Source organism: Staurois parvus, unplaced genomic scaffold (genome assembly GCF_062004578.1).
Source record: "Staurois parvus isolate SC_StPar_1 unplaced genomic scaffold, SC_StPar_1.0 ptg000297l, whole genome shotgun sequence".
Classification (NCBI taxonomy): Eukaryota; Metazoa; Chordata; class Amphibia; order Anura; family Ranidae; genus Staurois; species Staurois parvus.
This window is the reverse complement of record NW_028318093.1, coordinates 4,751,394-4,775,362: the sequence shown is the minus strand read 5'-3', so window position 1 is coordinate 4,775,362 and position 23,969 is coordinate 4,751,394. Positions and strand designations below refer to the sequence as shown.

Sequence of the window (23,969 nt, the reverse complement as noted above, 5' to 3'; positions counted from 1 at the left end):
GTGAATTTGGATATCTAACCTCCCTATCAGATGCCTAATTGATTTGTCTTTTCTTTTTGTTGAAGCATCAACTGAGATCCAATGTGTCCTATTCAGCTCTGCCTAATGATCTTCGAGAGATGCTCCAGAGGAGGCTGGGGGACCTGGAGCACCAGCTTTTAAACAAAGTGGCTGAACTAGAAGATGAGAAATCCGTGCTTCATAATGAGAGTGCAGCACATAGGCACAAAACAGAGTCCGCCCTCACTGCACTCCTAGAAAGAGTTAGTGAGCTTGAGAAAGGTAATTTGGTACAAGAATGATCAATAACAGCACATTCAGCTGTATTTAAAATCATACAGACTTCATTAGTAATACAAAGTGCACAGAGGATGTACAAAGGGTAGTAAACTATAGAGACCAACACATTTCATCATTCACTGATCTGAGCAAAGTAAGCTGACGTTTGTTCAGTTGCAATGATGTATTCCCCTTTGCCCATGGTCAATGTTCTTTGAACTGTCTTAATGAATATACATAAAGGAGCAATGCTGAGCTTTAATCTATTGCAACTAGTAAAATTTAAACTGGCAGTACTTGTGTGTGGTCAGGATGAAATTTGGCTTCTGACTGTCTGCAATGGTTGGTTGCCCATAGCTATATCCTTATGGTGGTTTATCTTTCTGTAGGCTGGGTTCACATCTATGTGATGTGCCAGCACCTCTGAGTTGCTGCACGGGCTGCCCATCACATCTAAGTCCACCAGAAACATACATGACCTTTTTTTCCCTAAATCAACTTGTACCACAAAACATGTACATTTACTATGCATTGTGGTGGGATGCAACACATGTATGATGTCTGGGTGCATTGGGGTGCCATTGAGGCTCTGCTCACACCTTGCAGGTGTGACCTGGTGCAAATGCTTTTTTGCACATTTCCAAGCATTTCTGCAGATCACATCTAGGGCAGCCCATTAAAGTATATGCAAACCCTCACCTTGTAAAACAACCCATTCAGGTTAACATAAAAATGAAAGGCAAAACATTTATATATACAGTTGTGCTCAAAAGTTTGCATACCCTGTCAGAAATTGTGACATTTTGGCATTGATATTGAAAATATGACTGATCATGTCAAAAAAATGCTCTTTTATTGAAGGATGATGATCATATGAAGCAATTTATTATCAAATAGTTGTTTGGATCCTTTTTAAATCATAATGATAACAGAAATCACCCAAATGACCATGGTAAAAAGTTTACATCCCCTGGAATGTTTGGCCTTGGTAGAGACACACAAGGTGACACACATGGGTTACAATGCCAATTAGAGGTTAATGTTCCACATCTGTGGCTTTTTAAATTGCAATTAGTGTCAGTGTATAAATAGTAAAAGAGTTTGTTAGCTCTTACCTGGAAGCACTGACTAGGCCAGATACTGAGCCATGGGGATCAGAAAAGAACTGTCAAAAGTCCTGCGTAACAAGGTAATGGAACTTTGTAAAGATGGAAGAGGACAAAAAAAGATGTCCAAAGCCTTGAATATGCCAATCAGTACTGTTAAATCAACTATTAAGAAGTGGAAAGTTCGGGGATCTCTTGATACCAAGCCAAAGGCAGGTTGGCCAAGAAAGATTGCAGCCATAACTGACAGAAGAATTGTGAGGCACATATCGGGAATATGAAATGTTGGGTCTTTAATTCCAGTGGGCTGCCCTACATGCGAGAAATGTACAAAAGAAGTGCCTGACATAATTTTAAAATCTCAAACCAAAACACATGTTACTGTGCACATTTCAGCATCACAGAAGTGTGAATAAACCCTAAGAAATAATGTCCTTGCAGCTCATAATACAGTGATACATGATCTTGGGGAATGAAGGCCAGAAATACAAAGAGTCCAGTGCGCTCCATACAGCAATGAGACCCAGTCATTGGAGGGTGAAATGATGAATAGAACTTCAAAAGATCAAGCCTAACCCAAGATACGAGCAACCATGATCAGATAAACAGACAGGACATGCAAGTGTCACCAATGGAAAGCAGAGAGGTTTCAAGGCCACTGGAGTCCTCTTCCTCAGGCAGCAGCCTAGTAGACTTGAAACATTGCTGCTTTCTGTTGGTGACATTAAAGTGTCTTGTCTGTCTGGACATGGTGTGTTGGTGATATCTTGGATTGGACTTGTGGGATGCAGAAACGTGAGTGGAGCACAGCCCTATAGAAAAACTAAAAAATATATTGAAATATGGAGGCTGCCATTGCTAACCTCCTTCTGAAAGTGCTACTTGTCTGGCTGTTTTTTAGTACTTTCTTTGACCAAGCAAACAGCCAGTTTAATCACAGATCAAAGTTCCTCCTCTGCATACTTTTTGTGGAGCGATGTTTAAAAAAGTGTTGAAGCCGTTAAATCAGCATAACAGCATGGCATTCATTTTCAGCAGACAGCTGTAAACGTACACAAAACTGCGCCATGCATATGCACATTGTTTGTGCATTTTTGCACCACATGCATAGAGCAGCCCTATGTGTTACATGTAAAAACGTGCAGCGCTAAAAAAAAAAGAAAACATATATATATATTGCAGAATGGTAAAGTGCAACACATAAAAGTACAAAAAACATTAGTAAATGCGAAATCTAAAAGTCAAACAATATGGTAAAGTGCATCATAAATGTAATGAGCTGAGTGAAACAGTAAAGTGCATCAAGTAGAAGCATGAAAATATCAGCTAAACAGCTCAAAAAGCAAATGCCAAACAATAAAGTGTATCACAGGCAGAATCTAAATACAATAATGTCTGTGGTGATCCGTGAAGTAAAGTGCAGTAGTAAATGATGTTACAATAAACATATAAAATCTGAGATCTATAAATAGGATAAAACTCTACATCAATGTCCATGGTTAAAAGTGCTATTTATATAGTCAAATATCCATTAATGGAAGCAATTGTCCGTGAAACCACAAGGCACAGTATAATTAAGGTGCAGAGTGCAAATGTGCTGATAATCTACCGCCTCTCTCGGATGTATACTCACCAGATGAAAACTGGTAACAGGCAATCAAGCATTAAACATCTGAGAATGGAAGGTGGCCAAAGGGTTAAACCAGACCATATATGTCCTGGGCACTCGGATGGGAAGTCAGCCCTTGTCCTAGAGGGAATAGCTCACCACAGGAGCCAATAAAGTTGCATGTACTGTAGTATTTATTAGAACATTAAAAAACATCCACATGGAGATGGAAATCAAAAAGCATAAAAAGTGTACCAAGATGGCCACCGCTCTGACCATCGGCAGCATCGGCGTGATGTCAGTAAATGGTGGATCCACCCAATGCGTTTCGTGCACATGCATGTCCTCAGGAGTATGCCTATTGCAGTTTTCATCTGGCAAGTGTACATCTGAGAAAGGTGGTGGATTCTTTTGTGTGATCATCAGCACATTTGCACTCTGCACCTTAATTATACTGCGCCTTATGGTTTCACGGACAATTGCTTCCATTTATGGATATTTAACTATATAAATAGCATGTTTAACCATGGACATTGATGTAGACTTTTATCCTATTTATATATCTCAGATTTTATATGTTTATTGTAACATCATTTGCTACTGTACTTTACTTTACGGATCACCATGGACATTATTGTGTTTAGATTTTGCCTGTGATACTCTTTATTGTTTGGCATTTGCTTTTTGAGCTGTTTAGCTGATATTTTCATGATTTTACTTGATGCACTTTACTGTTTCACTCAGCTCATTACATTTATGATGCACTTTATCATATCGTTTGACTTTTAGATTTCGCATTTAATAATGTTTTTTGCACTTTTATGTGTTGCACTTTACCATTCCACAATATATATACAGTATATATATATATATATATATATATTTATTTATTTTTTAGCGCTGCACTTTTTTACATATACTATTGTAGGGGATTGTTACCTTCACCTTGTGTGCTCGCTACTCCCCAGATATCACAGCGCTCACCTATATATTAGATTCTGTTACCTATGTGTTACATGCTTGGATTTCCATTAACAATGAACGGTAACATCTGTTTGATGCACTTTTTTTGCGCATTTCACAAATGTGTGCACATCATGCATTTTGTTGTGCATGTTCACAAAATGTAGAAGGACTGTAAAGTACGTGTTTGCCTTTGCAACCCAGCACAATACTCTAAGGCACTGTTACATATTCAGTACTCCAGTATCATCAAACTGTATGCTTTTAGAGTTTGTACTCTTCCCTTCAAGTATTATTTGTCATCAGCATTTCAGTCCGTTCTAAGATAGTGGGATGTTTTACTAAGCAGCACAGGGGATTACTTAACAAAGGTAGGCCACATAGCCTTTAGCATTGTAGGAGTAGAGCCTCTGGTCCTGAATTCAGATGTTTGTTTGGCATATCTAATTCTCAACTGTGAGTACATCAAAGGGTGTCCATGACTGTATGGACAAAGAATAAAAAATATTAAGAAGCTGTGCATGAAAATGGTGCTTTTGTTGCACATGAGGATGTATTTATTGTTCCTACAATAATGTGATAAGATATAGAAATATGTATGTATATATACTAAGGCAACCCTAACCCTAAGGCGATGTCATTAACATTTAAAAAAAAAATCATTGTGTTCTTTTCTGTATAATCAGGCCTTTACTGTGTTATTTTGTGCCAATCACATCTAAAAAAAAAAAAGCGGCTAGCAACAAAATCTAAAATGAAAGCAGTATTAAACACAAAGGCAAACATTTATTATATTGCAGCTTATCAACTCTTAAATGTGATGGCTGTATTAGTTTTCTTTTTTAGGCTTTCCTTCTTTTATTTTCACTTGGTGATCTGGCCAGTAAGTCTGTTGTTTTTTTCAACAGAACAAGCTGTCCTGCAAATATAGCAAGAAAGTTGGGATACACCATTTACCACTGACAGGTGTGCTTACAATGTTAAGCGTTTATTCATTTATGTAAAACCTTTATCCCAAAAGAAAAAGAAAACTGTTTCTGTGACTGCTTGTAAAGTGTGAGCTAGAGTTTGGTTTCAGTTTGTTAGTGTAATTAATCTTCAGGTACATCTAATAATCCCCTCCCCCCAAGAATAACAACGTTGCTGTCCAAGGGTGGCCCCTGTGCTCTAATACAGGAGGTGTGTTACTGGCCAAATTACCAGATGAAAATAGAAGGAAAAAAGCATAAAAAAAGAAAAGTAATGCCGCCACAACATCTAATGATTGGTAAGTTGCAATATATTACATTTTTGGTTTGGGGTTAATTACTACTTAAAATATTACTAAACGCACAACAGTAAAATCAGCCTGTATATGCAAAAAAGCATGCTTGTTTTATTCACTGTGGAACCTAAGGGGTTAATCCTCTGCTTTGTGTAAAAAGGCTGTTTGATCCTTTCTTTTCATTTCCTCCCCTTTTTCAAGCAACCTCCACTTGTGTCCATATTGAACCGTAGGCATGCACATGCTCAGTTTAGTGTGTATTGCTAGATAGGTTTTTTTTTCTTTTCTTGGAGAGTGCATGTGATCAGCACAGGGCCAATCAGCACTGTCTAGACAGAGGTCAGGGGATTTGTATCCTCATAGAGCAGAAAGAAAACGCCTCCTATAAGCTTTAGCTAGTGCTGGGCTGGACACTGATAGAAGTTACAAGACTGCTCTCACTTCTGAGAGAAAAGGTATTGAACAGTTTATATTTACTAAAATAATTGCATTTCCATGTTGTGTGTACTGTGGGAGACCAGATATAGTGGATGCAGGGTCCTGGGTTTAGTAACACTTTAAATCTAAAGCAGTGAAAATTAGCATTGCACTTTAACGGAACTGAAGCTTCTTACCAGTGATTGCGTGCTGTGTAATTCCACTGCACAAAATGTTGCAGAAGACTGCAGTAGCAAGAGAAATTTTAATTCAGTGTGATATGTGTTGTAATTAATTAGAATAGAGTAATGGTGGGATGTACATAGCCAAAGATTTATGCAATGCTTGTGTTTACAAAGGAATTTAAAAGAGTGTGAGGGTAATATTCTTTAGCTTGCAAAATTGCAATGTTAGGAAATGGGATTTTCAGAAAACAAGGAACAGGGATTTTCAGAAAACAAGGAACAGGGATTTTCAGAAAACAAGGAACAGGGATTTTCAGAAAACAAGGAACAGGGATTTTCAGAAAACAAGGAACAGGGATTTGTAGAAAACAAGGAACAGGGATTTTCAGAAAATATGGGACAGGGATTTTCAGAAAATATGGGACAGGAATTTTCAGAAAATATGGAACAGGGATTTTCAGTAAACAAGGAACAGGGATTTTCAGAAAACATGGAACAGGGATTTTCAGAAAACAAGGAACAGGGATTTTCAGAAAATATGGAACAGCGATTTTCAGAAAACATGGAACAGGGATTTTCAGAAAACATAGTTAGCGGTAAATGCAACATTTTTGCAAAGAATATTGACCTGGTACATACGATAAAAAAAAGTGTTAAAAATCAAAAGGATTATGTAAATTTTTGAGTTTTACTGGAGTATCTGCTTAATATTTCTGTTTAGTTTTGGCTAAGAGGCTAACAAAGAAAGATTGCTACATTTGTTAAAAGAATAAGTTCACCTACACCTATGGCCCTATCCCCCATTGTGACAGCGGGCTGGGCTTCCTCTCCCTGCACCCACTGTTACAATTCAAAAACAGTGCTGCTGTGAAGGGCTCTGCCCACACATCCTTCATTCACAGAGCTCTGTGAATGAATGGACTACAAGTACCATCATCCATTGCGGCAGATGGCTTGTAGTTCTCAAGGAACTACAAAGGTTCCGGTGGAGCTCTCTCATAGTTCATTGATCTTCCCGGACTACAGTGACTATAGTAAAGTACAGTACATTATTCGAGGTACAGACAGACACCTCTATTTACAGTCTTCAGGAGCCTGGCACTGCACCCCCAGTCTGCTGATTGAGGGTTAAATGCTTTACAGGCTCCTAAGAAAAAAAAAATAAATTCACATTTTTTTTCCTGAAAAAAAATATGCATTTATTATTTTTTCCTAAGCTGAACTTAGCCTATGAAGGATCCCTGCTTAGGATGTTTTCTTTGAACACAGAGATCTGCAATTAGCAATTTCACTTCTAGCATTACCTGCTGGTGAAATGCAGTATTGCAGTGTTACAATAAAATGCAGTGGTATTCTATGGAGACCTCTCTGCCAAGTAAAGTAAGCAGCAGTAGAAGGATCTAGCTGGGTGTGCACGCGGGTGCTGCTTCAAGGATTCCAGTTCCTTAGAAATCCCACAGAAATCCCTGAGATATGTGTTATGTACAAAAAAATTACAGCATGAAGGCAACCCATCCTCCATACTAAATAATGGTGGAGTACAGTTTTGTGTGTTGTAGATCGTGGTTGTCACTGACAGAATTCCATCATTCACTCAGTGTTTTTTTAAAAAAGGAAGGAGATAAAAAGCATTACTGTATTACTAGGTGCAAAGAGCTTTTGATCAGCCATTACAGCCCATTATGTTAGTGGAAAGTAGAACAGATTGTGTTTTCCTTTTTAAAGTGACTTTCAGTATGCGAGATGAAGATTTTAATTGCTGGAATTAAAAATAAATGGCTAGCAGAAATGCAGGGATGGCTGGCTAAATTTGATATTTGATTTTTTTATGGTAAAGTCTTTTGAAATATTCAGCAAGTAATAACTCCACTAGGCAGTGATTAAATGCCCATATAGCATATAATTCCATGTTCACATAAGCAGTAACTCTTTCTATCCAATGTGCTAAGAGGCCAGAAGACCTGAAAGCCTATTGAGCTCTGTTTATGTCTATGGTCTTCATCCGCCCCCCTAAAAAAAAATAAAATCAGTTCTTATGATAAATTAGCAGCATTTTCTATTTTGCTATCAGCAAGCCATAGTGAAGGATGCAAGCAGATCATGTTTGAGGGTGTCCCACTCAGAGCTGCATTCTTGCTGTACTGTATTGCAAGTAATCTAGGTTAAAAAATGAAAGTGTCTTAACAAAAGTTCTGGATACAATGAGAAAAGTTTTAAATCCCCGCTATGTAGGGCTCCATTACAGAGAGTTACTGCCATTTGTGCCCCAGTGACAATGGTTTCACCCAGGGCCAAGTGAAGACACCTACCTCAAGATCCAAGCTGCAGGGAGAGCATCTGGGACTGCAGCCTATTTAGTCTCTGCATCATGTGACTGCCGTGGTGCAGGACCAGACCCCAACTCTTTTGCTCTGCCCTGGTACCACCACCTCACCCTCGCTTATCAGCTCTGTTCCGTCATCACTTTGTCCCCACTCTGACTCTCCTGACCCCCGAGCAGCCAACAGAATAAGGTCAGAGCTGCAGCATCTCAATGGTTGAGGGTGGGTGAGGTTTCTGCTAATAATGAGAAGGAAGGAACATGTATGACAGTGCATGTCATACATGTTCCTTCCTTCTCATCATTAGCAGAAACCTTACCCACCCTCAACCATTGAGATTCAGCATCTCTGACCTTATTCTGTTGGCTGCTCGTGAACAGAGCTCTCCCATGTGTGGAAGGCTTAGGAGAGCTCCATGGACCACACACTTCAACAATTAGGGAAGACTTGTGTGCCAGTACACCCTGTGTTTACAAGCCTTTCCTGCAGAACATCCCTCACATCTATGGCTCTCACCTTGCTTCCCTATGCTCCTCCAACAGCCCTTGCTGATGCCCCTCTATTGCTCTCCACCCCCACCCCCCCTCCTCCCAGAGTATCTCCATCTCTTTCAATACTAAACCCCCTTCTACTGTCACCCCCATCCTTCCCTTCTGACAGCAAGCCCCTCTCTCCTATCACTTTTTCTCTTTCCACAAACCCCTACTACTATATCCCCCCCCCAACCACACCCTTCATCCCACCTCTTCTATCCTTTCTATCCTTTACCCCGAAGGAGTCAGGGGCCATTTCTGCTTGGAGTGGATGCAGTCATGCAATGGTGCAGACCCTCATGTACTGTACAGGCTGACAGCACCAAGCAGAAGCCTGCTAATACTGACCTGGTTACCTTCAACTTGTTCCTCAGACAGCCCAGGGGAGCCTATGATAGCAAGCTCTCCAGCCACTTCACAATGTACACTCACCAGCAACTTTAGTAGGTACACCTTGCTAGTACAGTGTTGGACCCCCTTTTGCCTTCAGAACTGCGTTAATTCTTCATAGCATAGATTCACCAAGGTGTTGGAAACATTCCTAAGAGATTTTGGTCCATATTGACATGAGTTACTGTTGCCTTTCTATCATCTCGAACCAGTCTGCCCTTTCTCCTCTGACCTCTGACATCACAAGACATTTTCTTCCACGCAACTGCCACTCACTGGATACTTTCCCTTTTTAGGACCATTCTCTGTAAACCCTTGAGATGGTTGTGCGTGAAAATCATTGTAGATTAGCAGTTTTTGAAATACTCAGACCAGCCCATCTGCTGCCAACAATCATGCCAAAAGTCACTCAAATCCCCTTTCTTTCCCATTCTGAAGCTCGGTTTGAACTTCAGCAAGTCGTCTTCACCACGTCTAGATGTCTAAATTGCTGCTGTGTGATTGGCTGATTAGCAATTTGTGTTACCGAGAAATTGAAAAGGTGTACCTATAAAGTGGCTACAGAGCTGGCCATGGACTGGAGGGTCCCCTCTGTGATCCTGGGAGGCCAGTAGTGACATCATGTAAATGGTGTTCGCACCACACATGTGAGATATCGCCGTGTTTATAAATTATGGCATTATGGCGAGAGCTAGACATCTAGCATTATGGTCTAGTGCTAGACCTCCTCTGTACCTCTAAATTGGTAATCTGTAAAAATGTTAAAGTGTTGCCTATGGAGATTTTTAAGTACTGTAGTTTGGCACAAGTGTGCGCAAATCTAAATCGTGACATGTTAGGTATCGATATACATCTTTTATACTTTACCAGAAAATTAAGTAATATATTGTGTTCTTTTGCATTAAAATTCAGTGTGTATTCAAGTGTATTTTTTTAAAAAAAATTGTGTTTGAAAAATTGCTGTGCGAATACTGTGCGACATAAAAAATTGCAACAACCACTATTTTATTCTGTAGGGTCTCTGCTAAAAATATAAAATGTTTGAGGCTTCTGAGTAATTTTCTAGCAAGAAAATGATGATTTTTTTCATGTAGGAGAGAGATGTCAGAATTGGCCTGGGCTGGAAGTGGTTAAAAAACTTTTTAGTTAAACTCCTTCATTACATTCCCTTTTCTTTTTTCCCATTTGTATGTAAATCTTTTAAATTTGTATTCTTCAGTTCTACCAAATTAAAACACTCTGGGGGGATGGGGGAATGTAGGTCACATCTTGGCATTCCCACCTTGGTTGCCAGTGTACAGACACCAGACAAGATGTGAAGGAAATTATGCATCAGAAACATGGACAAAAATAAAAAATACTTCCTTTTAGTAGGGTAGGGGAAGGCTAGAATTGTGGTTTTACTGCCCCCCAGTTGCCCACCGGAAATTAACATTACAAGCTGTACACATGCCATGGCCGCAGCAATATTACCTTGGGCTGCAGAGTTTGACAGACAACATTGCCTGTCAAACTTGGCTATTGGGATCAATGGGGCTACACCTCAACTGTGAACCAAACTCTTGGCTTGCAGCTATGCTGCAGTCCTGCCATTTAGAATTGCCACCCCACAATAAAAAAAAAAAAAAAAGGAATTAGGCAATCCACAGCAAATTGCTTTTCAGAGGCTGGTAAGCTTATCACCTGTAAGAGCCCTATTGGTGTCACTGTTACAGATTCTCCCTCAGTTCCTATCTGGCCAAACCATTGTCACTGTAAGAGGAAGTGAGAAGAAATCTCCAGCAGATGGCCATGAAAACCATGCAGCGATTCTTAACCTTGTCCACTCTTTTCAAAACTTGAAAAAGATTTTGGTTGGTCTTACACATTAAATTGATGCTAAAATCGAATCAATTATGTATTCTTAACTCGAAAAAGTACCTTATGTTGTTTTCAGCCTCCTCAAACTCTCAAAATTCATGACTTCCTTTTGAAGGGTGGCTAGTTTCATTCTCCATGGTCCCTCTGTATGTAGGAACATAAGCACCCTCTCTTGCTTGCTCCTGAGATGGACTAGGGGTTAGGAACTATGGAATTTGTAATATGTATAGAGCAGTGTATGTGACCACAACTCATGGGCACTGCTTGTTCAAACAAATAGAAGTGAGAGGGGGAAAGGAGAAGTTTTGGAGCTCATGGGGGATGTTACTAGGAGTCAGATACGTACTGTGCAAAACAGGTTCATGTAAAAAAAAATTACAGGACCATTAAGTAGTGGATGTGTATGGATTATTTTTTGAAGAATAAGGGATATTGTTTAGTATCACTTTAACTGATTGTATTTAGTCCTTTTAAGATCTCCTGTTTTAATGATTTAACCACATAGTGCAGGCTTATGTAATCCCTTCTAATGCCCTGATTGTAACAGAATAACACATGCTGTAATTTAATTTTTTATCGTTAATGCAGTAGAAGACCCGCAATATCATATTTTCCTTTTTCTTTCTCTGTGCTCTAACAGGGAGCAGCGCATTCAAATCACCAGATGACTTTAAGGTTTCCCTCCCACTTCGTACCAATTATTTATACGGCAAGATTAAAAAGACTCTGCCTGAGCTGTTTGCTTTCACAATCTGTATGTGGCTGAAGTCCAGCGCCTCGCCTGGGATTGGAACCCCGTTCTCCTACGCTGTGCAGGGCCAGGCTAATGAGATTGTGCTGATCGAATGGGGGAATCACCCGATCGAACTTTTAATTAATGATAAGGTAGGCATATTTTTTAAATAATTGCTTGTAGTTAGTTAAACATATTAAGTGAAGAGCATTACAAAAAACATGTTAAGTGAAAAAAAGCAAAGAAACACTGAAACATAAATTATTTCAAAATTTGATGTTGATAATGATTTCATCATTTTCTGAAAGACTAAGTTGTTATTGAATTTAAAGTATTGTTTGTTTCAAATACTGTAAGGTATACCGGTAAAGGAGTTGGGCTTGATATAAATAATAGGTCCCAATATGCCTTGTAATTCCTCACACACAATGCTGTGTGCCATAAGAAAGTTGAAACAGAACTCCAGCCAAAAATAAGAAAATCAAAAATTAATAGTCTAAAAGATAACTGTAAAAAGCAGCTTTTGTTTTAATATTCAATCCAGAGCTTCCCCCTGTAGTATCTCTTTCTGCCACAAGATGTCCTCATTCTGATGGCCAGGACCCACTTCCTCTGAGCCCAAGGTTTCCTGGACCTGCCCCCGGCCTGTGACTGGGGAAGAAGTGAACGGAGATGCAGCACGGTGATAAGCTCATCTCTTTGTTACTCTGCTCTCTCCTCCTATTAGCACACCTCTTGTCAGCATGTGAATAGATTGGCTACTTGTGCTGCTTCTTCTTTTCATACTCAAGCCCTGCAGTGCAGAGTGAAAGAGGCTGATACCAGGTCAAATTCAGGTACATACACTGCTTGCATTTAAAAAATACATTTATTGATGTATTTAGATTACAGAGCTGCTTTATTCAGTCTCTAGTATATTTGCCCGAAGTTCAGCTTAAAATAATACTGCGGCAGAGAACTAGGAATGCACAAGTGTACATTTTCCTAGTTCTCAAACCCTGCTGTCAGAGTGACACATTAGATTTATTCAACTGGCGTATATCGACACTGCTAAATTTGGTCTGGATATCTAAGCTTCAATGAAATTTGGGCACAAAAGTTTTAAAGGATAAGTTCACCTCTTGCTATCAAATAATAAATGCCCATTTTTTTGCAGGGGCCTGTAAAGCATTGCACCAGCAATCAGTAGATTGCTGATGCCATTCAGGTCTCCTGCAGACCTGTCAGAATGTGTGCTTGCCCATACGAGATGTATGCGCAATCAGATATACTGGCAGGAAGAATCAAGGAACTACCATGGCACTGCCACAGTGCCATAGTAGTTCATTGAGAACTTCAAGCTGACAGCCGCAAAGGCAGTCTGGACCAGGGGCAAACTGACCATTTGGAAACTCAGGCAGTGCCCGAGGGCCCGGGGTCAGTAGGGGGCCCCATGAGATGCCCCTGGTACCTTTTTCATAGGCTTTTTTGAGTTTGGGCAAGGACACAGGGGCCCCATGATCCCCTATTGCCTGTGGGCCCCATGAGTTGTCAGTCTGCCCCTGGTCTGGACATGTAGTTTCTCATTCACAGAGGACTTTGAAAAATTTTGACAGCTAGCAGGAGGAGAAGATCCCCGGTTAGCTGTCAAAGCGAGGGAACAGGGGCCGGGCTTTTTATAACATGTTACATGTTGCATCCTGAATATTGGTGTAACATGTGACATATTATGAAAGGTGAACTTATCCTTTAACATTTAAAAAAATATTTTTATTCATAGTTTGTGATTATACGTGCATTTGGATACCGCCATTATATGGCGTATTTGTAGCTTCGCAATTCCATATAGTGGTTGTGCTTTACTGCCACGAGTTTGCCTAGAATAATATATTCATTATGTGGTTGATTTTCTTAATAACAGACATTAAGCAGTTTGGATAAATTAGGCTCACTCTAGTGGCCAATCTCTAATTCTTTACTTTTAATGCAATAACAAAAATATGGAAGAAACCACTTTCAAATGTGACAGCCACGTCAATTATTTTATGGTAAATACTGCAATAATAAAAACATGTTTTTGAGCTCTGCGCTCTGTATGCAAGGCTGTAAATTACATAATCCTGGTCACTCTATATGGCAGGAGTGCAGCAGTCAGAGTGTGCAAAGTACACCACAGTATACAGTGTTCAGCAGTCAGGAGTATGTAATGTGCAGCAGATGACAGATTGCATTGGTCAGGAGTATGTAATCTACAGCCTCATGTAAAGAAAGAAAGGGTCAGGATTATATAAAGTATAGCACAGTGTACAGTGGTAATGGACAGGAGTATGCAACGTACTACAGAGAATACAGATTGCAGCAGTCAAGAGAATGTAATGTACAGCACAGCTGACAGAGTGCATTGGTCAGGAGTATGTAATTTATAGCCTCATGTAAAGAGAGAAGGGGACAGAATTATATAATGTATAGCACAGTGTAAAGCGTAATGGACAGGAATATGCAACGGTCTACACAGAATACAGATTGCAGCAGTCAGGAGTATGTAATGTACAGCACAGCTGACAGAACTCAATGGTCAAGAGTATGTAACATACAGCCAAATGTAACAAGAACAGAGGTTAGAATTATAGAATGCATAGTGCAGTAAAGAGGATTAGTAGTCAGGAGTATGTAACATGTCCTAAAACATGCAGTTTGCAGCAACTAGGAGTTTGTGACATGCAGTCTAGTGTAAAAGAGCAGGGGTCAGGATTATATGAGTATAGTGCAATGTACTTTACATAGTCTTGAGCATATTCTATATGTTATGTTGTGTGGTACATACCGTTTGTATGCGCTCTGTACCCTGAACTGTACATTACATACCCCTGACCACTGCACTCTGTGCATTATAAACCCCTGAACCCTGCACTCTATATGCTATATTGTAAATACACTGTTCAAAAAAATTAAAGGAACACTTTGAAAACACATCAGATCTCAATAGGGAAAAATATCATGCTGGATATCTATACTGATATGGATTGGTAAGGATGCAATATCATTTGATGGAAATGAAAATTATCAACCTACAGAGGACTGAATTCAAAGACACCCCAAAAATCAAAGTGAAAAAATTATGCAGCAGGCTAGTCCATTGTGCTGAAATTTAATTGCAGCAACTCAAAATGGTACTCAGTAGTTTGTATGGCCCCCACATGCTTGTATGCATGCCTGACAATGTCGGGGCATGCTCCTAATGAGATGGTGGATGGTGTCCTGGGGTATTTCCTCCAAGATCTGGACCAGGGCATCACTGAGCTCCTGGACAGTCTGAGGTGCAACCTGGATGCATCTGATGGACCGAAACATGATATCCCAGAGGTGTTCTATTGGATTTAGGTCAGGCGAGCGTGGGGGCCATTCAATGGTATCAATTTCTTCATCATCCAGGAACTGCCTGCATACTCTCGCCACATAAGGCTAGCATTGTCGTGCACCAGGAGGAACCCAGGACCCAGTGCACCAGCATAGGGTCTGACAATGGATCCAAGGATTTCATCCTGATACCTAATGGCAGTCAGGGTGCCATTGTCTAGCCTGTAGAGGTCTGTGAGTCCCTCCATGGATATGCCTCCCCAGACCATCACAGACCCACCACCAAAATGGTCATGCTGAACAGTGTTACAGGCAGCATAACATTCTCCACAGCTTCTCCAGACCCTTTCACATCTGTCACATGTGCTCAGGGTGAACCTGCTCTCATCTGTGAAAAGCACAGGGATTCAGTGGGGGACCTATCAATTCTGGTGTCCAATGGTAAATGCCAATTGAGCTCTACGGTGCTGGGCAGTGATCACAGGGCCCACTAGAGGATGTCGGGCCCTCAGGCTATCCTCATGAAGTCTTTTTCTGATTGTTTGGTCAGAGACATTAACACCAGTGGCCTGCTGGAGGTCATTTTGTAGGGCTCTGGCAGTGCTCATACTGTTCCTCCTTGCACAAAGGAGCAGATACCGGTCCTGCTGATGGGTTAAGTACCTTCTACGGCCCTATCCAGCTCTCCTAGAGTAACTGCCTGTCTCCTGGAATCTCCTCCATGCTCTTGAGACTGTGCTGGGAGACACAGCAAACCTTCTGGCTATGGCACGTTTTGATGTGCCATCCTGGAGGAGTTGTACTGCCTGTGCAACCTCTGTAGAGTCCAGGTATTGCCTCATGTTACCAATAGTGACACTGACCCTAGCCAAATGCAAAACTAGTAAAAAACAGTCAGAAAAGATAAGTAGGGAAAAAATTCCTGTGGCTGTAAAACCATTCCTGTTTTGGGGGTCGTCTCATTGTTGCCCATCTAGTGTACCTGTTGTTAATTTAATTAACACTAAAGCATCTGAAACTAATTAACAACACCCTCTGCTACTTAACTGACCAGAGCAATATCCCAGGAGTTTAATGGACTTGATGCTATACTCTGATTACAAAGTGTTCCTTTGATTTTTTTCTTTATCAGTGTACATACTCCTGCTTATTGCGGTTGCTAAATGGTGTCCAGTTATTTTTTATTATCTGTTTCTTTATGTTAGGCTTTGATAAGGTGTTAGCTGTATGTTTTTATCCTGTTTTCAGAAAAGCTCAGAATGTAAGAGTTAGCTTTATAAAAAAAAAATTGGTGCTGAGGTTTATAAATGTCTGTAGGACTCTCACTTGTGACGGAGTTATTAAAGCATCATTTGTGAAGATTATGGCATATGTGTTCTATAGTGAGTAGGCGACTTTAACAGTCAGCACAGTTGGGCCACATGCCTGTTCTGTATGCACACCACTAGAGATGAGCGAATTTCTCAAAAATTCGATTCGGCTGATTCGGCGAATTCCAGTGTGAAATTCGATTCGATGCGAATTTCTTCGCTACGAAGATGACTTATAAAAAGGGTTTCTAGGCTTCAGAGAGCCTTTAAATTAGTGCAGAACACTGTACCTTTAATTTAAATGCCCTTGGAGATGAGGAAAGAGAAGGAGAAGGAGAAGGAGAAGGATGAGAAGAAGGAGAAGGAGAAGGATGAGAAGAAGGAGAAGGAGAAGGATGAGAAGAAGGAGAAGGAGAAGGATGAGAAGAAGGAGAAGGAGAAGGATGAGAAGAAGGAGAAGGAGAAGGATGAGAAGAAGGAGAAGGAGAAGGATGAGAAGAAGGAGAAGGATGAGAAGAAGGAGAAGGAGAAGGATGAGAAGAAGGAGAAGGATGAGAAGAAGGAGAAGGAGAAGGATGAGAAGAAGGAGAAGGAGAAGGATGAGAAGAAGGAGAAGGAGAAGGATGAGAAGAAGGAGAAGGAGAAGGATGAGAAGAAGGAGAAGGATGAGAAGAAGGAGAAGGAGAAGGATGAGAAGAAGGAGAAGGAGAAGGATGAGAAGAAGGAGAAGGATGAGAAGAAGGAGAAGGAGAAGGATGAGAAGAAGGAGAAGGAGAAGGATGAGAAGAAGGAGAAGGATGAGAAGAAGAAGGAGAAGGATGAGAAGAAGGATGAGAAGAAGGATGAGAAGAAGGATGAGAAGAAGGAGAAGGATGAGAAGAAGGACAGTTCTGTGACAGTTTCTGTCTATTTCTGACAGTTCTGGGACATTCACTCCATACAGCTGTTTCAACCGCTGTATGGAGGGAATGTCATGGAACTGTCAGAGTCCCAGAACTGTCATTAATAGTCTATTTCTGACAGTTCCATGACATTCCCTCCATACAGTGGTTGAAACAGCTGTATGGAGTGATTGTCCCAGAACTGTCAGAAATAGTCTATTTCTGACAGTTCTGGGACATTCACTCCATACAGCTGTTTCAACCGCTGTATGGAGGGAATGTCATGGAACTGTCAGAGTCCCAGAACTGTCATTAATAGTCTATTTCTGACAGTTCCATGACATTCCCTCCATACAGCGGTTGAAACAGCTGTATGGAGTGAATGTCCCAGAACTGTCAGAAATAGACTATTTATGACAGTTCTGGGACATTCACTCCATACAGCGGTTGAAACATTGTATCTATTTTTTTCCATAAATGACATTCTGCAGATACACTTAGAGGAGCGCTGCAGATACACTTTTTGCCGGCTTGGAATTATTCTTATTTTCATCCTACTTCTTCTTTTTCTTCTTATGAGGATGAGGATGAGGATGAAGAAGAAGAAGTAGGATGAAAATAAGATTAATTCCAAGCCGGCAAAAAGTGTATCTGCAGCGCTCCTCTAAGTGTATTTGCAGAATGTCATTTATGGAAAAAAATAGATACAATGTTTCAACTGCTGTATGGAAGGACAGTCCCAGAACTGTCAGAAATAGTCTATTTCTGACAGTTCTGGGACATTCACTCCATACAGCTGTTTCAGAAATAGACTATTAATGACAGTTCTGGGACTGTCCTTCCATACAGCGGTTGAAACATTGTATCTATTTGTTTCCATAAATGGATCCATTTATGGAAACAAATAGATACAATGTTTCAACCGCTGTATGGAAGGACAGTCCCAGAACTGTCATTAATAGTCTATTTCTGACAGTTCTATGACATTCCCTCCATACAGCGGTTGAAACAGCTGTATGGAGTGAATGTCCCAGAACTGTCAGAAATAGACTATTTATGACAGTTCTGGGACTGTCCTTCCATACAGCGGTTGAAACATTGTATGTATTTGTTTCCATAAATGGATCCATTTATGGAAACAAATACATACAATGTTTCAACCGCTGTATGGAAGGACAGTCCCAGAACTGTCATTAATAGTCTATTTCTGACAGTTCCATGACATTCCCTCCATACAGCGGTTGAAACAGCTGTATGGAGTGATTGTCCCAGAACTGTCAGAAATAGTCTATTTCTGACAGTTCTGGGACATTCACTCCATACAGCTGTTTCAACCGCTGTATGGAGGGAATGTCATGGAACTGTCAGAAATAGACTATTAATGACAGTTCTGGGACTGTCCTTCCATACAGCGGTTGAAACATTGTATGTATTTGTTTCCATAAATGGATCCATTTATGGAAACAAATACATACAATGTTTCAACCGCTGTATGGAAGGACAGTCCCAGAACTGTCATTAATAGTCTATTTCTGACAGTTCTATGACATTCCCTCCATACAGCGGTTGAAACAGCTGTATGGAGTGAATGTCCCAGAACTGTCAGAAATAGACTATTTCTGACAGTTCTGGGACAATCACTCCATACAGCTGTTTCAACCGCTGTATGGAGGGAATGTCATACAGCGGTTGAAACAGCTGTATGGAGTGAATGTCCCAGAACTGTCAGAAATAGACTATTTCTGACAGTTCTGGGACAATCACTCCATACAGCTGTTTCAACCGCTGTATGGAGGGAATGTCATGGAACTGTCAGAAATAGACTATTAATGACAGTTCTGGGACTGTCCTTCCATACAGCGGTTGAAACATTGTATGTATTTGTTTCCATAAATGGATCCATTTATGGAAACAAATAGATACAATGTTTCAACCGCTGTATGGAAGGACAGTCCCAGAACTGTCAGAAATAGTCTATTTCTGACAGTTCTAGGACATTCACTCCATACAGCTGTTTCAACCGCTGTATGGAGGGAATGTCATAGAACTGTCATAGAAATGGATCCATTTATGGAAACAAATAGATACAATGTTTCAACCGCTGTATGGAAGGACAGTCCCAGAACTGTCATTAATAGTCTATTTCTGACAGTTCTATGACATTCCCTCCATACAGCGGTTGAAACAGCTGTATGGAGTGAATGTCCCAGAACTGTCAGAAATAGACTATTTATGACAGTTCTGGGACATTCACTCCATACAGCGGTTGAAACATTGTATCTATTTTTTTCCATAAATGACATTCTGCAGATACACTTAGAGGAGCGCTGCAGATACACTTTTTGCCGGCTTGGAATTATTCTTATTTTCATCCTACTTCTTCTTTTTCTTCTTATGAGGATGAGGATGAAGAAGAAGAAGTAGGATGAAAATAAGATTAATTCCAAGCCGGCAAAAAGTGTATCTGCAGCGCTCCTCTAAGTGTATTTGCAGAATGTCATTTATGGAAAAAAATAGATACAATGTTTCAACCGCTGTATGGAAGGACAGTCCCAGAACTGTCAGAAATAGTCTATTTCTGACAGTTCTGGGACATTCACTCCATACAGCTGTTTCAACCGCTGTATGACATTCCCTCCATACAGCGGTTGAAACAGCTGTATGGAGTGATTGTCCCAGAACTGTCAGAAATAGTCTATTTCTGACAGTTCTGGGACATTCACTCCATACAGCTGTTTCAACCGCTGTATGGAGGGAATGTCATAGAACTGTCAGAAATAGACTATTAATGACAGTTCTGGGACTGTCCTTCCATACAGCGGTTGAAACATTGTATGTATTTGTTTCCATAAATGGATCCATTTATGGAAACAAATACATACAATGTTTCAACCGCTGTATGGAAGGACAGTCCCAGAACTGTCATTAATAGTCTATTTCTGACAGTTCCATGACATTCCCTCCATACAGCGGTTGAAACAGCTGTATGGAGTGAATGTCCCAGAACTGTCAGAAATAGACTATTTCTGACAGTTCTGGGACAATCACTCCATACAGCTGTTTCAACCGCTGTATGGAGGGAATGTCATGGAACTGTCAGAAATAGACTATTAATGACAGTTCTGGGACTGTCCTTCCATACAGCGGTTGAAACATTGTATGTATTTGTTTCCATAAATGGATCCATTTATGGAAACAAATACATACAATGTTTCAACCGCTGTATGGAAGGACAGTCCCAGAACTGTCATAAATAGTCTATTTCTGACAGTTCTGGGACATTCACTCCATACAGCTGTTTCAACCGCTGTATGGAGGGAATGTCATAGAACTGTCAGAAATAGACTATTAATGACAGTTCTGGGACTGTCCTTCCATACAGCGGTTGAAACATTGTATCTATTTGTTTCCATAAATGGATCCATTTATGGAAACAAATAGATACAATGTTTCAACCGCTGTATGGAAGGACAGTCCCAGAACTGTCATTAATAGTCTATTTCTGAAACAGCTGTATGGAGTGAATGTCCCAGAACTGTCAGAAATAGACTATTTCTGACAGTTCTGGGACTGTCCTTCCATACAGCGGTTGAAACATTGTATCTATTTTTTTCCATAAATGACATTCTGCAAATACACTTAGAGGAGCGCTGCAGATACACTTTTTGCCGGCTTGGAATTAATCTTATTTTCATCCTACTTCTTCTTCTTCATCCTCATCCTCATAAGAAGAAAAAGAAGAAGTAGGATGAACATAAGAATAATTCCAAGCCGGCAAAAAGTGTATCTGCAGCGCTCCTCTAAGTGTATCTGCAGAATGTCATTTATGGAAAAAAATAGATACAATGTTTCAACCGCTGTATGGAGTGAATGTCCCAGAACTGTCAGAAATAGTCTATTTCTGACAGTTCTGGGACATTCACTCCATACAGCTGTTTCAACCGCTGTATGGAGGGAATGTCATAGAACTGTCAGAAATAGACTATTAATGACAGTTCTGGGACTGTCCTTCCATACAGCGGTTGAAACATTGTATCTATTTGTTTCCATAAATGGATCCATTTATGGAAACAAATAGATACAATGTTTCAACCGCTGTATGGAAGGACAGTCCCAGAACTGTCATTAATAGTCTATTTCTGACAGTTCTATGACATTCCCTCCATACAGCGGTTGAAACAGCTGTATGGAGTGAATGTCCCAGAACTGTCAGAAATAGACTATTTCTGACAGTTCTGGGACATTCCCTCCATACAGCGGTTTCCGGCAAAAAGTGTATGTGCAGAGTTCCTCTATTCTGCAGATACACTTAGAGGAGCTCTGCAGATACACTTAGAGGAGCTCTGCACATACACTTTTTGCCGGCTTGGAATTATTCTTATTTTCATCCTACTTCTTCTTCTTCTTCTTCTTCTTCTTCATCCTCATCCTCATCCTCTTCTTCTTCTTCTGAGGATGAGGATGAGGATGAAGAAGAAGAAGAAGAAGAAGAAGTAGGATGAAAATAAGATTAATTCCAAGCCGGCAAAAAGTGTATGTGCAGAGCTCCTCTAAGTGTATCTGCAGAATAGAGGAACTCTGCACATACACTTTTTGCCGGCTTGCAATTATTCTTATTTTCATCCTACTTCTTCTTCTTCTTCTTCTTCTTCTTCTTCATCCTCTTCTTCTTCTTCTGAGGATGAGGATAAAGAAGAAGAAGAAGAAGAAGAAGAAGAAGAAGAAGTAGGATGAAAATAAGATTAATTCCAAACAGGCAAAAAGTGTATGTGCAGAGCTCCTCTAAGTGTATCTGCAGAATAGAGGAACTCTGCACATACACTTTTTGCCGGCTTGGAATTATTCTTATTTTCATCCTACTGCTTCTTCTTCTTCTTCATCCTCATCCTCAGAAGAAGAGGATGAGGATGAGGATGAAGAAGAAGAAGAAGAAGAAGAAGAAGTAGGATGAAAAGAAGAATAATTCCAAGCCGGCAAAAAGTGTATGTGCAGAGTTCCTCTATTTCTGACAGTTCTCTCACAGCTTCTTCACATGAACAGTGGTTGAAACATCTGTATCCTAAATATAAACTAATAGATACAATGTTTCAACCGCTAAACATGTGTTCCTTCTGTCAGAGAACTGTCAGAAATAGCGGAGCTCACTGCAGGGACACTTTTGCCGGCTGATCGGGAAATGTTCGATTCGCGCACCCGAAGTAGGCAAAATTTCGGTTTCGCCGCGAATCGAATATTTCCTGAAATTCGACTCGAATTCCGGTTCGCCTGGTTCGATTCGCTCATCTCTACACACCACATCCTTCATGTCCATGGAATGTCCCGAGGTACGCTTTTCCCAATCCTAGCAATGCTCCTTTCTAGGGATAAACAGTCGTTGGTACTTTAACACTACAAAAAGGGTAGCACTTACATTAAGATTTATCTGAATGATACACATACTGTATGTTCAGCAAATTCAAGTGTTTTCATTGTTTTAACAAGAATTACTGTAGTTACTGTATATTCACTGTGTTGTTTGTTTGACTTACCTTGTAATGATGGGCTCACATGTTGAGGCTGTGGTTTGTAGTGATAAGGATTATCAGTTTTTATGTGTCATTTATTGCTTCAGCTAGTGTATCCCTTTTCGCCAAAGGGACAGAACATCTTCCTGTTCTGGGTCACACAGCCTCCAGTCCATGTTACACCATCCCTTCTGCGTTGTTCCACAAATGTGGGAGTGCTAATGTGATGAAACAATGCATTAGAGAGCTCTCCGTGTGACTGTGTCAGATCTAATTACTGTGTAACTCTCACCTGCATGAGCACTAAACTGTTTCATAGATCCTGCATGGGCCTAAGGTTTGGGCTGGTGATGAGGAAGCAAGTATGTCCACTGTTACCTTCCACTCCTCACCTGACTGTATGCAGCAGATTCCTACTGTTATAGCCAAGCTTCAGTCATTTTTGTAAAAATTAAAAGTCAGCAGCTACAAAAACTTTAGCTGCTGACATTTAAAAACAGACACTTACCTTGTATTACAAGAGCTATAGACTCCAGAGAGAGAGAGAGAGATATCATATTACCCCTGTACAAATCATTAGTAACACCTCATCTGGAATATGCAGTTCAGTTTTGGGCACCAATTCACAAAAAGAACATTGGGGAACTGGAGAAAGTACAGAGAAGGGCAACCAAACTGATAAGAGGCATGGAGGAGCTCAGCTATGAGGAAAGATTAGAGAAACTGAATTTATTCTCTCTTGAAGAGATTAAGGGGGGATATGATCAACATGTAGAAATACATCAATGGTTCATATAATAAACTCAGTGTAGAGTTATTCACTTTAAGGCCATCACAGAGGACAAGGGGGCACTCTTTATGTCTGGAGGAAAAGAAATTTAATCTCCAAACACGAAAAGGTTTCTTCACAATGAGAGCTGTGAAAATTTGGAATAGACTCCCGCAAGAGTTGGTTCTGGCCAGCTCAGTGGATTGCTTCAAAAAAGGCCTGGATTCTTTCTTAGATACACAGAATATAACTGGATACTAACATTTATAGGTAAAGTTGATCCCAGGAATATCCGATTGCCTCTCTGGGGATCAGGAAGGAATTTTTTTCCCTGCAGAAGCAAATTGGATCATGCTTTGCTGGGGTTTCTTATGCCTTTCTCTAGATCAACTGTGGGTATAGGATTATAACTTTTTTTTCTTTTTTTAATGGTTAAACTGGATGGACTTTTGTCTTTTTTCAGCCAGACTAAGTATGTAACTATGCAAAAGAGCACTTGCCTCCACCCC

General features: G+C 40.3%; 1 protein-coding gene across 1 annotated transcript in view; it reads left to right on the top strand.

The window, feature by feature from the left end:
* NPTX2 (neuronal pentraxin 2) overlaps positions 1 to 23,969 on the top strand; it is a 54,021-nt gene that overhangs the window by 4,946 nt on the left and 25,106 nt on the right. The window contains exons 2-3 of the mRNA XM_089682738.1: positions 66 to 282; positions 11,568 to 11,812. Coding sequence (XP_089538864.1) covers positions 66 to 282; positions 11,568 to 11,812 — 462 coding nt within the window. The remainder of the gene's footprint in view (positions 1 to 65; positions 283 to 11,567; positions 11,813 to 23,969) is intronic.